This window comes from Xenopus laevis, chromosome 4L (genome assembly GCF_017654675.1).
Source record: "Xenopus laevis strain J_2021 chromosome 4L, Xenopus_laevis_v10.1, whole genome shotgun sequence".
NCBI classification, from domain to species: Eukaryota; Metazoa; Chordata; class Amphibia; order Anura; family Pipidae; genus Xenopus; species Xenopus laevis.
In genome coordinates this window covers 94,191,702-94,211,930 of record NC_054377.1, presented here as the reverse complement: position 1 = coordinate 94,211,930, position 20,229 = coordinate 94,191,702, and the positions used below count along the sequence as shown (strand labels likewise).

At 38.2% G+C, this 20,229-nt stretch overlaps 1 protein-coding gene across 1 annotated transcript in view; it reads right to left on the bottom strand.

Annotated features, from left to right (window-relative positions):
• pappa2.L (pappalysin 2 L homeolog) overlaps positions 1–20,229 on the bottom strand; it is a 79,558-nt gene that overhangs the window by 10,755 nt on the left and 48,574 nt on the right. Inside the window, exons 12-20 of the mRNA XM_041590490.1 lie at positions 19,993–20,195; positions 16,768–16,872; positions 15,306–15,441; positions 11,699–11,903; positions 11,252–11,390; positions 10,421–10,595; positions 8,801–9,014; positions 7,274–7,436; positions 99–231 (exon numbers count right to left, since the gene is read on the bottom strand). Of these exons, the coding sequence (XP_041446424.1) occupies positions 99–231; positions 7,274–7,436; positions 8,801–9,014; positions 10,421–10,595; positions 11,252–11,390; positions 11,699–11,903; positions 15,306–15,441; positions 16,768–16,872; positions 19,993–20,195 (1,473 nt within the window). The remainder of the gene's footprint in view (positions 1–98; positions 232–7,273; positions 7,437–8,800; positions 9,015–10,420; positions 10,596–11,251; positions 11,391–11,698; positions 11,904–15,305; positions 15,442–16,767; positions 16,873–19,992; positions 20,196–20,229) is intronic.

Here is a 20,229-nt window from a genome sequence, read left to right as displayed (position 1 = left end):
TTTTACAATATATGTAGAACTCCCTAAACCCATTTTACTTTTCAGGGGTAGGATTAAGTGTTTTATATTAATTACTTCTGCTCTAGAATATTACCCACCGATACTATGTCCATGATCACAGGAGTATTGAATGTGGTTCATTTCTGGAGGTGGATTACATGTTCCTTGTAGGCCTTCACATAAACTTATTTTCTCTGTCCAGGTCCCATCTTTACCGCAGACTGTAGACACCTAGCATAAAGTCAGTTAGTTTATTTCCATTCAATTCCGTTCAGAAAAACAATGTACAACCCATGGAACACAAATGTTCCTTAGAAAGAATCAAAATGAAGGAGGGGAAAAATGAACTATGTTCAAGGACATCTCAGTGAAAATGATGAAGAAACTCCTTTTCTAAAATAAAAAAAAGTCTCTCTGTTTTCCATGATGGGCGGAGAACAGATTCTCTGAAAAGCAGAGGGACATCAAGTCCCAGAATCTATCACTTCATAATGGAACATGGTGAGGGAGAGGATGCATTACCCAAGGAGCCTAGGGAATGTTAGGTAACATTGTTTAATTTCAATCCATGGAATTAGGTATGCCTGTGTAAATAAATTATATTTATTTTTGAAAGTTCAGATAGTAATTATGGGTCTTTTCTACATAACCCCAATTAAATGAGGTCATGTCAAATAGGGGGTATATTATTACTCCTTTCAAGTCTGTTACAATACGCATGAACATAGGATCTTAGAAGGCAGTACCTGCATTCCAATCAATAAAAGCCAACAGCACTCCATGTTTTCATATATTCTCCATTTAAATAGGAGCATAGGCGGAGGGTGATTTTTTTGTTTGGGTAGGCTAAGTCTAATGTTACTTCAACAGTTTCTTCACCAGGAATTTTCCACTTGTGGAGAAACAGCTGATTCAGTCCCATATTATAAGTATTGGCAAAAGTTGTAATTCACCTGTCCGAGCACACAGGGAGGATCTTTGTATAAAAACTCCCTACAATCTGAAATATGTCCCATAATGGTCTGACTCAAGAGCTACTAACTGATGCTCCCAAAGACTGCATGGTTAAATACTAAGTAATTGTCCACTTGCCATGGATGAAGTGCAGACTATTTTGAATATAATATCGTTAGCACTCTCTTATCAAAATTATAGAAAAAGCTCAGTCCATCCACATTACTGGAAATCAGGGCTAATGATTGGGTTGTTTAGCATTAATCTACTTTCACACAAAACACAAGGGATATGCAAACAATGTTATTTATAAGACATCTTACATGCAGAAAGTAATGCAGGTATACTGTATTTTGTTCCTCTTGCCAAAAACAGTGGCTGTAGCCTAACTGATCTGAACTGAAGCCTATGATTAAGGGAGGTGCTCCCGAAATGTGTCAGGCAATTTTGGTCTGTGACCTATTGCAATAAACCATCGTACAGTTTCATCAAGGGGAAATTTGGAATATTGTGTTGGAATTGTGTGGAGTTGCTCCTGTAATAAGGACAGCAGTGAGTAAAGTATGTGAGATCTAAAAACTTGAAGCATATGGATCATATAAGAGATAATTACAAAGTTATAGTTGTAGAACAAATATCTATGATTTATTTAAGTAATTGAGCAAAAGAAAATAATCTATGGCATTGAGCAATTAATCCCTTAGTTCCAGCAGGGTTCAGTGATAAACTTGGTGTGTAATTCAGAATCCTTCCTTTTCTGATGGTTGACAATATTGATGTGCTCCCACATTCATTTGTAGTTGGTTAAAAATGTTGTGATAATTATATATTTTATATTAGTTTTACATAGTTTATTTGTAATCTGATTTTGTTGTCACGTTCCTCCTTATTATGCTTGTTTATATATGGAGGCCTTTAATTGAGAAGGGGAAGTATAGTATATGTGACCATAATCACATAGTGAAGCTCTATATATTTACATAGCCTCCAACTAAGGGGGACTGCTGAACAAATGTGCGTTATTTTACCCCTTGCCCAGATTATTCGGCATATTGATGTTCCTTTTATAACCATACTTTTATATACCTGTCAGTATAGCGCGGCACATTGAGAACATTGGCCAATATTGGTTTAAGCTATAGGGTTTATGTGTACAAAAGCAAAAAGTAAGGGTAAAAAGTGCCATATTATTTATTTCTATGGAGCCACCTAGATATCAGGGGTATCTGATATCTTTATAGAGCTAGAGGAAAATCCTGATTCATCACTCTGTGCAGGGTTTGCTGAGATAAGTTAAATATACTACGATTGAAGGAAAGTAAAATGTTAAAATCCTATAAATCATGCTCCATTGTATGTTGTAGATTAAATAATAATCTACAATGCAATTCTTGCTTTTTTTCATTAAGATATATTCTGCTAAGTATGTGCAACGAGACCTCATATTTAAAGCTGCCCTTTGGATGATGCCAACATGAACAGAATAATTTAACCAAGCTCTCCACGGGGATCATATACTAACAAAGATGCAAAGGTGCAGTAACCCATAGAAACCATTAACAATTAGTCTTCCTTAATGTAATTTCAATTTAAAAGATCAAAGTTAATAGCTGACTGGTTGCTATGGGTTACTTGCATAGACTCACTTCTGTATCCGTTATAGCATATGAGCCCCACAGTAATTAGTCTGAGATTTTTGTAATGAGCTGGAGAATTTAGGAACTGGAGAGTTTTTTTTTTTTAGCAGCATGTCTAAAAATGTTTATTGTTTCTCATTTCTTTTTTTAAAGCCCAGTGAATTATAAATGTTTAAAAGGGTAAAATGGAGTGCTGACATGTAGTCAGTAAAAACCATTTATATCACAGGAAGATTAAGGTACCATAGACACCAATATCATTTCACATAACTCACAGTTCTCCTTAGATGACAGGATGATAAAATCGTACTAAATAATCTAGCAGGGAAGATATGCCCAACACTATCAACACATCCGTGCTGAAAATGTTGTATTAAAATTGCATTTTTTGGAACACCTACCTCCTGCTGTTATAAAGTAATCCTTGTCAAAAAAATAACACCATCAAATCTGACATCTGGACAGCCAACAGATACAGATCACTGAACATAGAAGAATTTAGAGGAAAACCATGAAGCCTGTTACTTAGCAAAAGTTTGCCCTAAATGCTCTGAAGTCCTTCACTGCAAAAGATGCTGATGTGCATTTCATACTGATGTACTATTGAACTCTATAGCTAACATTTAGTATAACACCTGATTGATAAGGGCACGCAATCATAAGGAACAAATAGTTTAGTGCCTCTTGGATGTTTTCATTGCAAAAATTGAGGCCCGCCTAAACTAACAACAAGAGGCGGTAAAGGGATTTATTTATTTATTAAATGTGGTTTTTGAGACCCAGTTTCTGTGTTCAACATTTATTTCCATACCGCAATTATGAATAGAATGAGTTACCGGTATGGGACCTGTTATCTAGAATTCTCAGAACCTATGGTTTTCCGCATAATGGATCTTTCCATAATTTAGATCTTGATTCCTTACTAGGGCTGGTTTTAGCTTCCAATAAGGGTCAATTATATATTGGTCTGAATCAAGTACATTACATTAAAGAGAAAAAGGAAATCATTTTTAATAATTTGGATTATTTGGATTTAGATATAAGTCTATGGGATATGGCCTTTCCATGATTTGGACCTTTCTGGATATCGATTCCATATCTGTACTGGACTGGGGTTTACAACAAACAGAACAACGTTTCGGGGGGGACATTACCTGGCGGACAAGGGGCAGTCCCTTACAACTCTGTTGAGGCTATTGACCAATTTGGGGCTGAACCAACCAATACCCTCCATCCCAGCACTCCCAACAAAGCTAAAATATGTGATAAAGTTTAAATACCTAGGAATGGTGGTCAGTGCAAACCAGTGCTGATTCTGATGAAAGCGCCGCCTGTGGCGGCTCCTGCAATGCCGCCCCCACCCCCTCGCCAGCTTAACTGTCGGGAGGAGAGGCAGGAACACTAATGCGGAGAGCGCAATTGCGCTCTCTCACAATAGTAAAGCCGAATTTCCGGGTTTAAAAAACAGAAATTCGGCTTTTAAAGGTACCTGGAGCGGCTTTTTGCTTTTTTGTAAACCTCTCTGGCGCTGCTGCCTGAGGCGAGATGAGAAACTCGCTTCATGGGTGACGCACCCCTGGTGCAAACCCATATAGATACAGAGAGTTAAACATAGATCTGGTGGTACAACAGCTAGGTAGGTATCAACTTCATGCACTGGTCGAGCCTCTCACTCAAATTATTGGGGTGTGTAAACTTCATAAAAATGGTGGTGCTTCCTAATCTATTATACTTATTTCATAACCAATACCACTCCCAAACAGCCTATTCACTAGACTTGACTCCATGATACGCTACTTTGTGTGGAATAATAAACAACCCCGTGTAAGCCTCTAAACCCTAACAGCCCCCAAAAGGAATGGTGGTTTGGCGTTACCACATCTATTTCTATATTATCGAGCTGCCCAGCTAGTGTATTTCGCCTGGTGGTTTTCTCCCTCGGCTGAAAATGCTGCATTCCCCATCTCAGCAGAAGCAGCAGGGTCAATTGAGGCATTAACGAATACTCCCATAAGGGAAACCACTCAAAAGGGTGCCCTCTCTCTACACTGGGAATGTTAATCCCAATATGGGAAAACCCCCTTAAATATGACAAGACTCTACAGAACGTGATTTCCCCTTTTACGCCTGTGGTGCAATCCCAATTTACAACACTGACCTGACTCATCAATTTGGGCCAAGTTTAAAATTAAATATGTTGGTCAACTGTATGATGCTCAAGGGCTGAAATCTTTTGCAGCTCTAACTATGGAGTATAAGCTTCCAAGAACAATGTAGTTCAGATATTTACAGATCAGACATACAGCTAATAGCTATTTTCCTCATCCCCCAAAGGAACACTGTCTCGGCTAGAGTAGCTATTAAGGTCACCCAGCCATAAGCAACTGGTATCTCACATTTACTCAACCCTTAATACTCAAAGAGGTAATCCCTTTGCACAATGCTACACTAATTGGACCTTGGATCTGCCACAACTAGACTCTGATGACTGGGATGACCTATCTCACTCATACCTAACTTTGGTGATTAGTAGTAATGATATTATGATACCATACCATGCAATTCATAGGACCTTTCTCACACCTGCCAGACTGCACTCGATGGGCCTTTAGCCGGACAATCTATGTTTTAAATGCGGAACAAGTCCAGGTACATTCTTACATGTGTTCTGGACCTGCCCACTGGTTGATTAATTTTGGAGAAAAATGTGGCATTTGTTATGGAAGCATTAGACATGCCAAACGTGCGGTCCCCAGAAGCATGTATATTTGGTTTAGTGGAGAATATAGTCCAGGACAAATACTGGCGCATCCTCCTGAGACTCCTTTATTATTATGTCAGGAAACCTATTATCTTAACTTGGTAGTTACCTACCTCACCCACCCTAAAGAGATGGAAATCTATAATAAACCAACCAAGCTAATATATAAATATATATATATGTTACAAGCTAACATATTTCAGTAGAGGCTGCTCAGATAATTTTGAGAAAGTCTGGGGTGTATGGGCTGATATGACTGATACGAACACACCCCAGGAATCTATTTAGCAAAACAACCTACATATCTGGCAAAAGATGCTAATGCAAGCCCACACAGCCTAAATCACCCCCTCCTCTCCTACGCACCCCTGTTTGAGTGTTTGAGTTATAAAACAAAAAAAAAGGGTTTGCTCTTCAATTGTGGAAACCATAGATTCAGAGATGACTCTCATGTTGGTGAAGGGTCGCTTGACCCATGTGAACAATTAATGTACACTTTGAATATCATTGTAAAATTATTCTTTATTTCTGTATGTTGAAGATATAACCATTAAATAATTTAAAAAATAATTTGCAAAATGCATTGAAGTCAATGGGCATTTTTTTGCAATGGCTCCTTCTGTGCAAACTACAGTGGATTCAACTGATGTTTTGTTGCCTTTTTTTGTGAGATATTGCTGCAGCTTCGGAAAAACTTTCGCCTATAGTGAAATGCTGAATTTCCCTGGGAATCAATGCCATATTTAATTCTTAAAGTTCGTTGGTTTGATGAATAGACTTTGGTTCTAACAGCAGTTTCCCAATCCGTGGGAAAACAGGGTGAAAGCAAAATAAGTGCAATTTGTTTTTTTGTGAAAATAAGTGGAACATTTTTTAAGTGAAGTCATATGCTGACATTTAGTGATGGGCTGTTTCGCTTTGGCTAAAAAATTCGTGAATTTCCCACGAAATAGTGAAAAATTCGCAAAACGGTGTTCGTTTTGGCGAGAATGCGTGGACATCCATTTTTTTTGGACGCCGTTGAATTTTCGCTGACGAATCTTGGCGGTGGTTTCACGAATTTATTTGCCGGTTGCGAATCGCGGGAATTTGCCGCAAATTCACACCTGGCGAATAAATTCGCCCATCACTACTGACATTATATGAAATCATGAATGATAGAATTTACATGAAATCATCAATTTGTCACCAGAGAAATGCAGAACCCAGCAAGAGGCAAGGGGTATGCCAAGGGAATTGTGGGTGTGGCAAATCATATTTTGGCTCTGCAGTAAACAAGAGCACATTCATGTAATATTAAATATGACTGCCTTTAATCAATAAACTATAGGAATACTACTTTCAGATGAGCTGAACCCCTAATGAGATTCAAATCATAAAATTACGAGATGATAGTTTCCTTTTAAAGAACTGAGAATTTAGAAACTAGCAGGGGGTACAAAGTTCAATTAAAAATCTTAATCAGCACATTGTGAACTAAGCACTTCTACATAAGGTGTGAAAAACAAATTTATTCCAGCACTCTAATCACTGTCACAGATAATCAACTTAATTACGTGTTAATTATGTTTCACTGTTAAAATGAAATGTGACTATAACGGCATCCGATCAAAAATTACCCATTTACCAGAAGCACAGGAATAACACCCGACAGGTTTGAATGTGCTATATTTAAATTGTTCTGTACATTGTCTATAAGGGATGTGGTTATAATAAAAGTTATTCTTTTTTTTCAAATAAGGAAAACGTGTTGAAAATTTCAAGGAAAGAGCAAATTTTGCATATCTCGGTTTTTGGCTCTGTGAAGGTCAGAACGAAAGCCAAAACTAAGCATGATGCAGTGATGCCTATGGGATTAGTGCAATTCTGAATATAATTATATATTTCAATTTTAAGTGATAGCTTGAAGCAGGCACCATACCGTGTGCGATCCACAGTACAAAGTACATTTGCTGTCCACTTCCAGTCCTTTTGAACAGTTGTACAGCCCTTGGAGAATAGGTGGCAAAGGGTCACACATCACAGGAATACATCGACCCTCAGCCCACAGTCCAGTCTGCAGACAATGAATTTTCAGGAATTTCCTGCAAGACAAACAAATGCCATTTTCAAAATTCAGATCTATACTCATTTCATATTCATTTCAATTGAGCTTCAACACTTATCTTTGTGTAATTTTACAGCTCTATTGCATTTAAGCAGCAGATAATTCTTCTTTACTTTTGCTAATTTAAGATTTCATAATACTATCAGATTCACAAGGCATAGCTATGGAAATAAATGAATAGAACTGAGCAAACTATTATGCTGCCCGAAATAACAGAAAAAGTAAAGTAACAGGGAGACCATATTGTTCTGTACAGAATAGTGAACAAATTGAATTGGATCTGAGATATTAGGATAAGATGATGATAAACAATTGTGATGTCCCAAAACAGTCTGAATTATTTGTACTGTACTTTGTACCAGTACCACAGTATTTTCATCTCTTGAATTTTAAAGGAACAGTAGCATCAAAAGATGAAAGTCATAAAAATATAATGCAGTGTTGCCATGCACTGGTAAAACTGTTGTGTTCTTAACTAATTTATCAAGTAATAAACAAAAGCACCAACTAGAATATTTTAAATATTTACAATCAAAAGGAATGAAAACAATTTGTACTGGTTTCAAATAACATCAAAATGCTAGGCAAATTTGTGAAAACATGAAATAAAGGATCAGTACAGTTTGGATGTTGGATCATTAAACCAGTGCTATCCAACTTCTGTAGTGTCGAGGGACAGAATTTTTGTAGCCTATGTGGTGCAGGGCTGATAATGGAAGCCAGTGTTGACCACTCCCTGTTTTAAACCACACCTACTTTAAACCACACATCCTTTTTAAGACCATATCCACATGGTAATAGCACACCAAAAAACCAAATGGTTGGTGCTCACTGCAGGGATATCACTCATCACTCATATGTGAAACTAGTTTATTAAGTCATATTAATACATACTCTTAAATCCATATGCCTCATCTTCCCCTGTGAATAACACAGTAACCTCCAGCACATGATTAAATACCTTGGGGACCCCTAACAAGTATTTCAAAAATGCTAACCAACCCCCACCAGTATGGCACACACAAGGAGCATGGGGCAGGCAGAGTATGGCACACACAGGAAGCAGGGGGCTGGTAGATTATGGCACACAAGGAGCATAGGGTAGGCAGTGTATGACACACAGGGAGCATAGGGCAGACAGTGTATGGAAAACCCAGGGAGAATAAGGAAGGCAGAATATAGTCCCTATCAAAAACTGCATTCTGAACTTTTATTTATAGAGTAGTATGCAAAATGTTATTTGTTTAATGATTAAACAAATACAATTTTATATATTGCTCTATAAATAATAGAGCAAAATGCAGGCAATTTTGATAAAATTGCCAAATAAATGATAATTACCTTTTGGTTCTGCGCTCAGTGTGTTCTGCAACGTGATAGCCTGGTTTGCACCTGTATCGACACACAGATCCCACATCATGGTTTCCATACAGGCAACGTGAAGTGAGCAATCTGCCATGGGGAATAACTTCTGGGGCATCACATTCAAGCTTGCAGTAGCCATCAGGGAGAGACCAGAGTCCATCCCACATGCAGGTCACCCAGTAGCTCAAGCCTAGGATAAACCAAAAACTTTATTGAGAATGTGATCAGGTTTGAACACTCATAAAGACATTTCACAACATTCAGAACCCACAAAGTTTTCTGTGCCACAGAGCCCCCCAACAGTGTCTCTTGAGCCTGCTTGTCCTTTTGCAAAGTATATTATAAAAGAAAGATATTGCAAAGAAATTAGATAGGTCGGTTAAAGCCATTGTTATTGACAGTTTCATATCAGCTCCCCAATGAATTTAATAGCTAAAGACATCTTCAAAACCACTGCAATAGATATTGTTTTATGTTCTATCTACTTCTCCTAATCCCAACTACTAAAACGTTTGTTGGACTGAGAAAATATACCACTGCTTAGAAAAACCAGCTCTACGGATAAAAGAAGAAAAGTTGCATTTGTCAAAAAGATTAATCTAATTCAACATGTTTTGGCTGCTACTGCATACTAAACATGTTGGGTTAGGGGATTCTGCTGGACAAAATCCCCATTGCTACTCTAATCTGGGGTGCTGGCTTCTATACAAAGTGGTTTCTGCTAGTGATGTGTGTGGGTTGACAAAAAGTCACCCCGACCCTTACCTGCAAGCTCTCAACTGGCGACCAACCTGACCCAGAAACCCACCTCTATTTATAGATGCGCCCTGGCCCATGTCTGATATCATGAAGGGGGCAGGCTGGAGTAGACATGTACCTATAAAAAGCGGCTGCCAGAGGCATACAAAGGTTGCGGGGGTTGAGGGTGGAAGGAAGAGTCTGGACCCAAACCTGCCTTGTGTGGGTGGTGACACGATTCCCACTTGTTTTGGGCTGATCCGCACAACACTTGTTTCTGCCTCCCCTAGCTAAACATTGCATCCGGACACAGTGTGGGGTCATAAATATATTAAACATAAAAAAGTTATATGTATTTTCAAATATTATATTATATTCAGCTATAGGACCTATAATCTGGAATGCCTCTTTCCGTTATATGGATTGCGATAAAAATAATTTGACATTATATTAACCCAGTTGGAATACATGCAACTTATTTAGGATCAAGCACAAGGTACTGTTTTATTACAGAGAAAATGGAAATCATTTTTAAAAATTAGAATTATTTGCTTAAAATGGACTCTATTAGAGATGGCCTTCCTGTAATTTGGAGCTTTCTGGATAAAGGGATGCCTATATATAATAATAATATAATGCATTGGAAGCTCTATGAAACTTCCAGCAATCACTTTACATAGTTTAATACAGAACTCTGTTAATATTTATTTATTTGTACAAAAAAATTCTAAAAGGATACTCATTCTTTTCTACACTCTCATCTATGGATATTTTATCTTATGAAACAACTAAAAAGTTAGTCAGTAAGTATTTAGTCAGTTTTCCTAAATACAAAGCCCATAATTATTGTACTTTCACCTTGAAATTTTGCAGGAGGAAGGCAATGGAAGAAGCAGCGTTTTCCGAGGGTCGTTCCCTCTGGACAAGAGAAGGTGGCATTAAATACGAGTGAAGAGACAGGTTGGCCACAGTCCTGGGGAATGCATGTTACTGACATATTCCAGTGTCCAGCAAAGCAGCCTAACACAGCTTCCTGGTAAAAAAAAAAACACATTTTTACCTCCCAACCTGAACACTTACAGGAATCCGGCAGATCTTGGGCTAACAAATATGTGTCGGAGGTATACTGTGTTGGTGATCACATTTCATATTAGAGAAGCCATCTTTAGTTTGAAACTATGTTGACCACATTCATTACATTTATTTAGTCAGACAATTTATCGCTTTATAATTAACCAAATGTTACTACTTACTGTATGTGTGGCCTTTTAGCCATGCCATATCTGACTATAGCTGGACATTCTTAACTAAAAAAAACCAGTTAGTGAGCCTTAGAAATTTTGACCCAGTAGTAAAACTAACATTTTAGAAATATGCAGTGCAGCAACACTTTATAGCCTGGTTCAGGGTCAGACTGGGCCTGCGGGACATCAAGTGACCTTGTGCTGACCACCAATCCCCCCCCCCCGGCCCCAATTGTGCCCACAAGTAGAGAATTGGTTTGCAGCTGCCGGAGGGGCCTGGAGGGGGGGGTCTGTGGCAGAAGCCTTGACAGGCCTTGGAATCTTCAGTCTGATGCTGAAGGAATAATACTCGATAACTTGCACAGAAGTAAGTCAGCAGCTCAAGGTAAAAATATCAGTTAGAAAATGTGCTTGTTTTCACAAGTATTTTATTACAAATCCATACCTGCACGATGCTGTGTCCCCTTCTTCTGAGAACCTGGACTACATATCCCTCATCGCATGTTACTAAGCAGTGGGGTTGCTCATCTTCTTCTAAAGAGCAGTGTGTTGAGCCATGTGCAATATTTAAAGGTGTGCAGGAGCTGTGGAAGTGATTTATAACACCAAACTAGTGTCACAATTGTTTAAAACAAAATAAATATGAGTAATCTTACCACCTAGTAGTGGTTTATTCACTTCAAAGCTGCAAAGGATTACATAGCTGGATACTATATTCTCTTATAACTCTCTTCTGGAATGGTCACTTAGGTAACTCAGATCTAAGTCCTATTTGTTTATCAGAATATGTTTTACCATGTTTCTCTTTGAAACTATGTTGACTTGCCTTCCTATGAGTGTGAGTATGAGTTTTACTGTATTATTTTTAGTAATGTTATTATTACTGCAATACCTGCTGCCCTCTCCATCCGGTGCTTGATCCATCCACATCTCTGGATGATGCAGGTCAGCAGGTGATCTCATCATCACACCATATATCCCAGCCAATGGTGAGGAAAAGTTCAGTGTAAGTGATACAGCACTATATAGTGGGCTGTTGGGACCATTTGATCCACTCAAAATCAGAGGGTTTGTCTCACAAGAAAGCTCATGGGTTCCTGAGAAAGAACAGAAGCATTTAGACATTGACTATAAAATTGCACAGTGTGAGGAAGGTATTTTGAGTAAAGAGTAAGTGAAAACCAATCAAACCAGGATTATTCCACAGGGCCCATTTGTCATATATTGAATTTCCCACGGAGAACCAGTACTGAAAGCTTTTACTGGCTTTCAGCAATTGACACTCGTTTGTGCATCTGCTTTATTTAACATCTACTTTTTCTTTGGCATTTTTTATGGAAGTAAAGGAGATAAAAATGAGAAATGTCTAAGGCATATACTGAATATTCCATTTGGTATTATAGTAATCTTTCACATGAGGGTAATTTTCTGTCCTTATATGAAAGAGTGTTTAGGTAAAACTTTTCAAGCATCTTAATTTGAAATCTGACCTTTCTACAAAGCTGACATCTTCTCTGTATTGCTAAAAAATTTTCTCGGCTTCTGCAGTTGTTTAATTAGTTTTAATTTTTCACTTTTAATAGCATATGACAGATCTTAAGTTACACTCCTTAAATTGTCTGTGTGTGGTTTTTTTTTAGACATATACAGTTGTAGCTAGACGGCAGATCATGTTGACAATAGACAGGGTAGGGCAAGAAAGAAGGTTACAGAGGGCATTCAATCAGCTGCCAGGCTGAAATGTAACTCTTAGTGCTGAATCCTGATGATAGAGGAATTTCTCTACTACTAGTTTAGACTAAAGCCAAAATCAAACATCACTAAGGACCTGCATGCATTCTTTTGGCATAGGGTGCCATATTTATTGGCATTGTGAATATTCAACAAGCTAGAGTGATGTAGAATACATGTATCACTCTGCAGTGAGCGGGGCAAAGAGTTTGCAGGCACCATCTCTTACCTAGCATGACTATGTGCAGTGGTTCCCTGCTGCTTACTGTTGAGAGTCACTTGTCCCTCTGCCTGGCCACTTATTTCTGTGGCACAAAACCAACTTGCAACCACTGTTTCAAGCATTTAGTAGTTACAGCTCTCCCTGTGTGAGGAACTACTTGGTTTAGAAGCAGGTACCTGAGAGTTGAGCCACAAGAGGCAATGTGGTTTGGGCCTAGCAGATAATAATATTAATGACTTCCCCCGTAAGTATTCCCTGGTAACCAACTATGATCCAGCTGCAGGCAACAGCCCAACTAAGGGTTTTTTTAAAGCCTGCCTCCTATAATAACCTGTACTAGAGAGTTCCTCTAAGACCAAGCTATTTGAGTTCTTGTCCTGGTTTTGACTCTCTGGTTTTTGACCCCTGGCCTGTTATTGGATTTCTACTTGTCTGCCTTCCGCCCCAAGACTCTGTTTACTTGCTACCTGCCTTGATCCTGTGCCTAAACGTGGAACTATTTTCTGCTGAGGCCTGTGCGGCTATGTTTTTCATTACTAAATCTCTTGGTAAACACACAGTTCATGACTAGCCATTCAATTTTAAGAAAGACAGACCAAAAAAGCTTTGCTTTTTATAATTTATTTCATATTAAGTTAATTTAATTAAATAGAGTTTTCTAGTTTTTCTAGTACTCCTAGGTCATTCTCATTCAAGGATTCATTTTATGTAGGGTATAAGCCTGGTCACCAACTCAGAACAGAAAAAAATAAAAAAAAATAAAGAAAACCAGATAACTAGAGCCATTTTTAAAATGGGACACCTAATTACATTTTAAAGTAATTGTTAAATTGGCAAGCCTGGTGTAGGATTTACCTTTGCAAGAAACACAGGTTGTAAGAATTAAGAAAATAATTGAAAATACCAGTAAAAACTATTTTGTTTTCAGTATAATACTGTTATTCTCAGGCTGCTTTCAAATCTGGACACAGTTTTGAAAATGACAAGTCAACACTCTTGTAAAGCCATTTTAAATGGAGAATTTTTTTTTTTTTTGCTTTGTTCTACTTTTAACACTCACCTACACTCCATAGACCTATTCATTTGTAAGGATAGATGCAGCTAAAAAAATTTGCTCTCAAAGTGATTTGTGAGTAAACTCCAGCACCTCAATGATGGGATTTGTTGACTTTTAGAGGGCATTACTTTGTTATCTCGGAATGTTTACATTTCCTTTACTAGGCTCAAGTACTGATGTAATGTAATATCTACAGATATTATTCTGCTAAAGTATTTTACTTCCCTTGAAGTACCCCAGTCATTTAACTTTAGCTAGAGCTACACAAGGTAGTTTGTGAATGCCTCCAAAACAGTGGAGTTGGGCAGTGTCTTTGGTGTTGCCTTAGATAGCAGATAACTTCACTCTTGTCCAAGCCTTGAAATCAGCTGATTATGTACAGGAAAGTCTGATAGGGTCTATCTGAAGTACATAATAAATGAGGACCAACTAAAGGTGGGCACTGCACCATTATAACATATTTGTTACAAATCTGACTCTAAATCATGGTTCCCTTTTTATTTTATTCCTGGATTCTTATGAAAAAGTAAGGGCTGCCACATGCGGCCAACAGGCAAACATCCTGAAAAATGCAGGATTTGGTTTAATGTCTGTTTTTAATATTCATTCTGTAAATAAATTATATATGCTAAACAAAAGAATTCATTGTTTATTCATGTAGATCTTAAAAACGATACAAAATAAGAAAAGCAAATTTTCGCTGGCATCCAGTAATAATATGAGACACTATATATTAACATAATATGTAGGTAGCATGGCTTGACTCATTTATATGAGCAATTTGTATTAAAAAAAGGAAAACAAAATATGTCACTTTGATATGGAAATAAAACCTTTCCATAAATGGTGGATGAACAGAATGCAATTAAAATAACATTGTTGAAACTACTGGCAGATTTAGAGTCCATATGCTGATCACTCTGACTTTCTGTGAGTCATAATCTTTGCCTTGCCTTGGTACCTATTTTATTAAAAATATGGATTTTTCACTTTGTGTCAAAAATCCATGCATGTAATAAACATGTAATGAGGATAGCGTGACAAGGTCTGAAGGGCGACACGTTAAACTGCCATTACTGATTCTTCGCAATACTGCAATTTAGTTTGTTATAAACATAGAAATATTGGCTAAAGAATGAAGCACTTTCAGTATCACATAATAATACACAACAGATATCTAACAATCTTATACAAGACATAAAACCCCTATATTGCAACAATTAACACTTTCCATACTAATGTGACAACTAGTAACCTGAAATAGCTGCCACAGATGGCTTCATTTAATGAACGTGAAATCTCTTGGTACAGCTGATTTCCCATATCCATTAGCAGGGAATACTGGTAGAGCAGGCATGTCCAAACCTGCCAAACTAACAGGCCACCCCCCCATTACACACACACACATCCTTCATTTGTACCTGTACTAGACTGATACTTGTACTATTTGTCTTTGATGAAGAACGTTTGCAAGTATGGTTGACTTACCAAGTGAGTGTTTCTGTCCCATTATATCAGTAAGATGAGCTGTTACCGTGGGCTTTTGAGTGGCCTCTGGTAGGGAGCCATAAGCAGCCAGGTATACATGAAATGAATGTACAAGTCTTGGATTATCAAAGCTCACCTGGGAACAAGGAGAAAGCTCAGATCATTTTAACAAACTCATATAGATTTCATATACAATGGGGTGATGGGTAGTGTAGTTGTTATCCTTTTTCTATTGATTTCTGGGGTCCTGGGTAAAAATGTTTTTTTGGTTTGCCAAAAATGTCACAAAACCGATTTTGGTGAAAACCATTGGAGTCGATCGGAAGGTGCGGATGAATAGAGCCTGCACTCCAGTTGGGGGAAACAGCCATCTTTTTTTTAAATTACCCCCCCCCAAGCGCTAGGCTGCCTGCATGGGCAAGGTCACTTGCATATTTAGCGTGTGCCACAACCTGCTTATCATGCGCATTTTCATGACGTCAGCGTGTGAGACTCGCTTATTATGTGCATGTGTACTATGTAAGATGCCAACAGTGAAAGCTCTCTCCCAGTGTGGGCAGCCTCGTGCTCCTTTTTTGAAAAATGATTATTGTATCCCCCAACCAGAGGGTGCAGCTCTATTAGCCTGCACCTCTGGTGTGGTAATTTAAAAAAGGGTGACTGGTGACCTTTAAGTCACTTTTAGTTCTGCAATAGCATACACGGTACATTGTCTTACCTTGTAAGAGTAGATTCTTTCCACTATGCCTAGAACTGTTCTTTATAGAATTTCTACCAAACCTAAACAGATTCTTAGATAGACAGGGGGTGCTGGGAGATAGACAGGGGGTGTTGGGTAGGGCTCCCCCCATCGGTTGATGTGGAAGGCAAGGGGTGGATACAGGGGCGATCCTGGCCCCTCCGCCGCCTGAGGCAGCAGCAACGTTGCTGCTGCCCCCCCCCCTTCCCCAGTAAATTCTCTCTTAAAGTACCAGGAGCAGCATTTTTGCTGCCCCTGGTACATAGTGGGGCGCTGCCGCCTGAGGCGACAGCCTCAACTCGCCTCATTGGCGAAGCACCCCTGGGTGGATAACAATGTCTTCATTTTTATGGTACAACAGGCAGCATTAATTTTCCATTGAGACAGACTGACTGGTGAAATTTTAGACCAGATTAACAAAAAAATTGCCATAAAATTGTACTGGGCAAATACTTCACTCATCCCTAGCATTGGGTTCAGTCTCATAAATAATATTTTATGACGTTTTCATCAAGCTTCAAACTTTTATGTTGTCCCCTGAATAGATTATTCCAACACTGACCCAACAGGGTTTAGGATTGTCTTCTTGAGAACATGCAGGATATACAGTATGCTTGAAAGTATGCTTGAAAATATATATTAAATATATATCACAATATAGTGACTAAAAGGAAATATTCCTACTAAGCATTACTTATATATTTTACACAATTGCTCTGTTACCTTTAACCATACATGTTGTTCTAGTGACATATTGTTTGTCACAGTACATGGGAACCACGCTGAGTGAGTCCAAGGCAGAGGCTCAAAGTTCATAGAGTGGCAGGTCTAGGTGAAAGATAAAAAGCATCATAAGAAACAGGTTTTCTCGAAATCTTATGCCTTAACTACCTATTTTAATTTCTGTATCACCATTCAACATGATGAGAATGGAAAGGTCAAGAAATTGTTCTTTTATTTTGACATTTCCGTATGGGAAGAAACTCAAGTCATGACAAGTTTGTTCTTTAGGTGTGAGAAACGATTCAACTAATTTCATTATGTAATAAGGCATTTGTATTTTTACCTTCCTGTATCTGACAGTTTCAGAACCCCACTGTATACTGTATATATAAATAAGGTAGGAGTGATGGACTAATATTGGGAATCATAGGAATAGATTACGTTCAGGAATATGCTAAATCATTGTTTTTAAAGGTTTGGATAAGGCAAAACATTTTTGCCTTATTTTGCTCAGATAAAAAAAGACAAAGTCCATCAAGTTCAACACCTCCAAATGAAAACCCAGCATCCATACACACACCCCTCCCTACTTTTAATTAAATTCTATATACCCATACCTATATTAACTATAGAGCTTAGTATCACAATAGCCTTTGATATTATGTTTGTCTAAGAAACAATCCAAGCCATTCTTAAAGGCATTAACTGAATCAGCCATCACAACATCACCTGGCAGTGCATTCCACAACCTCACTGTCCTGACTGTGAAGAACCCCCTACGTTGCTTCAAATGAAAGTTCTTTTCTTCTAGTCTGAAGGGGTGGCCTCTGGTACGGTGATCCACTTTATGGGTAAAAAGGTCCCCTGCTATTTGTCTATAATGTCCTGTAATGTACTTGTAAAGTGTAATCGTGTCCCCTCGCAAGCGCCTTTTTTCCAGAGAAAACAACCCCAACCTTGACAATCTACCCTCATAATTAAAGTCTTCCACACCTCTAACCAATTTAGTTGCACGTCTCTGCACTCTCTCCAGCTCATTTATATCCCTCTTAAGGACTAGAGTCCAAAACTGCACTGCATACTCCAGATGAGGCCTTACCAGGGACCTATAAAGAGGCATAATTATGTTTTCATCCGTTGAGTTAATGCCCTTTTTTATGCAAGACAGAACTTTATTTGCTTTAGTAGCCACAGAATAACACTGATGAAGGGAGGGTGTTCCCCACTGAAACATTGAATGTTTGGTGGCTGAATAAAATGGGATACTACCCAACTGCATTAACTTGAGTGTGTGCGGATCCGTCTCTACACGTATACAGAATGACACTGCCCAGAATTAGACAACGTGTTATCTACAAAGACCCCTAGATCCTTCTCATTTAAGGAAACTCCCAACACACTGCCATTTAGTGTATAACTTGCATTTATATTATTTTTTGCCAAAGTGCATAACCTGCATTTATCAACATTGAACCTCATTTTCCAGTTTGCTGCCCAGTTTTCCAGTTTAGACAAATCACTTTGCAAAGTGGCAGCATCCTGCATGGAACCTATAGTTCTGCACAATTTAGTATCATCTGCAAAAATAGAAACAGTACTTTCAATGCCCACCTCCAGGTCATTAATAAACAAGTTGAAAAGCAAGGGACCTAGTACAGAGCTCTGCGGTACTCCACTAACAACACTGGTCCAATTAGAAAATGTTCCATTTACCACCACTCTTTGTAGTCTATCTTTTAGCCAATTCTCTATCCAGGTACAAATACTATGTTCCAGGCCAACATCCCTTAATTTAACCAGTAACCATTTGTGTGGCACTGTATCAAATGCTTTAGCAAAGTAAATCACATCCACTGCCATCCCAGAATCGAGGTCTCTACTTACCTTCTCATACTAAGCAATTTCATGCTTACATTCCATTCTGTGGTCATTGCAGCATACTACCCACGTAACTTTGAAGATCTTTTATGTAAAGTAGTCAAAAACAATGTACTACAGGCAGAATGTGGCCCTCCAATGGATTATTATTTGGTACATACTACGTTCAAGTGCTTCATATACTTTTTTTTACAACATTGTCATTTGTTTAATCCATCCTCAAACATCTGGTATGACAAATAATGGGCCCACATAACAGACTATATTGCATGGCACTTATTTATAAAATAGGGAACCCAACCCAAGAATATAAGGGCCCTCCCCCATATTTATAGCTCTTGATATATGTTTATGTCTACATACTCTATCATACTATATCGGAAAAAACATTCAAGGGGGGCAGATTACCAAACATTGCCCCCTTTTTCTAAGCAGTAGGGGTTGTGGGGTTGTGTTGACCATCACCTATGGTTTTATAATCCTGAGGTTAAGTAGCCAAACCACATGGTTAGAGTTGGGGGCTATGTGGGTAGCTATATAGCCTGTAAAACCCAAATACGTTTCACATTTTTTAAAGTTTAGTTTTACCAAGCCCATATTAGTTTAGGTAGCTTCACTCAAGCCTAAATTCCTTTGCACAGCATGGTTCTGAAAGCAACAAAACATCTTTCTACATATTTAAAGGCAAGATGAATATGTATTTGAGGATTTTAACAGATCATAGAGAATGAACATTTAAGATCGTCTGTATAAAATTATGGACACCCTGTCAGTAAGAATTTGCAACACTTCACTTGGCAGAATTAACAGCTTCCAAATGTTTCCTTTAGCCATCTAACAGTCTGTTTTCTCTTGTTTATGGAATTATTTGACATTGTTCCATGGGGAACTTTTCTAATTCTAATGTCAAGGTCATTTTTCATTCTTGTAGTTAATGGCTTAGTGTGAAGGGTTTGTACCTTTCTAAAATATCCAACCTCTTTTCAGATCACTGTCTTCAAAAAGTGAGCAACATTAACTACTAGGATTTGTTGATATTCAAGTAGAATCCATCCTTTCTTCAACTCTCACACTACTTAATGTGATGCTGACTGCTAGCTAGACATAAGTGGATCCTATTGTTGTCCCTCAATCATGAGCTTTGTGATAAGTAAAGTATCTGAAACCACTTGATGATTTTTTTTTGGGGGGGGGGGCTGCTACATGCCCTGTATTATATTTTTACTTCTTAACATATTTTACCTCTTACTGTAGTAAAATAACGATCGCTGGAGACAGAAAATTTTACTTCCATTATTCATTTCTGAATATTACTTGTGGAAATAGATGGTGGGACAAAATACAAACCTTAACAACAGGCTCTTGAGTGAGTACAGAAACTGGACACTTGTTGGGATCTTGGTGCGAAGTTGTAGCCTGGGAAGCCCATTGATCCACATATTCTTGAACTGCTGGCCACCCATAGCTAGGTGATATGAGAAGGTTGTCATAAATGACATGTGCACTTGATGACATGTCTTCAAACTGTATATAGCATAAGCTTGGCTCTCCTGCCAAAAGAAAAAGACTCTGCTTCATTCCATT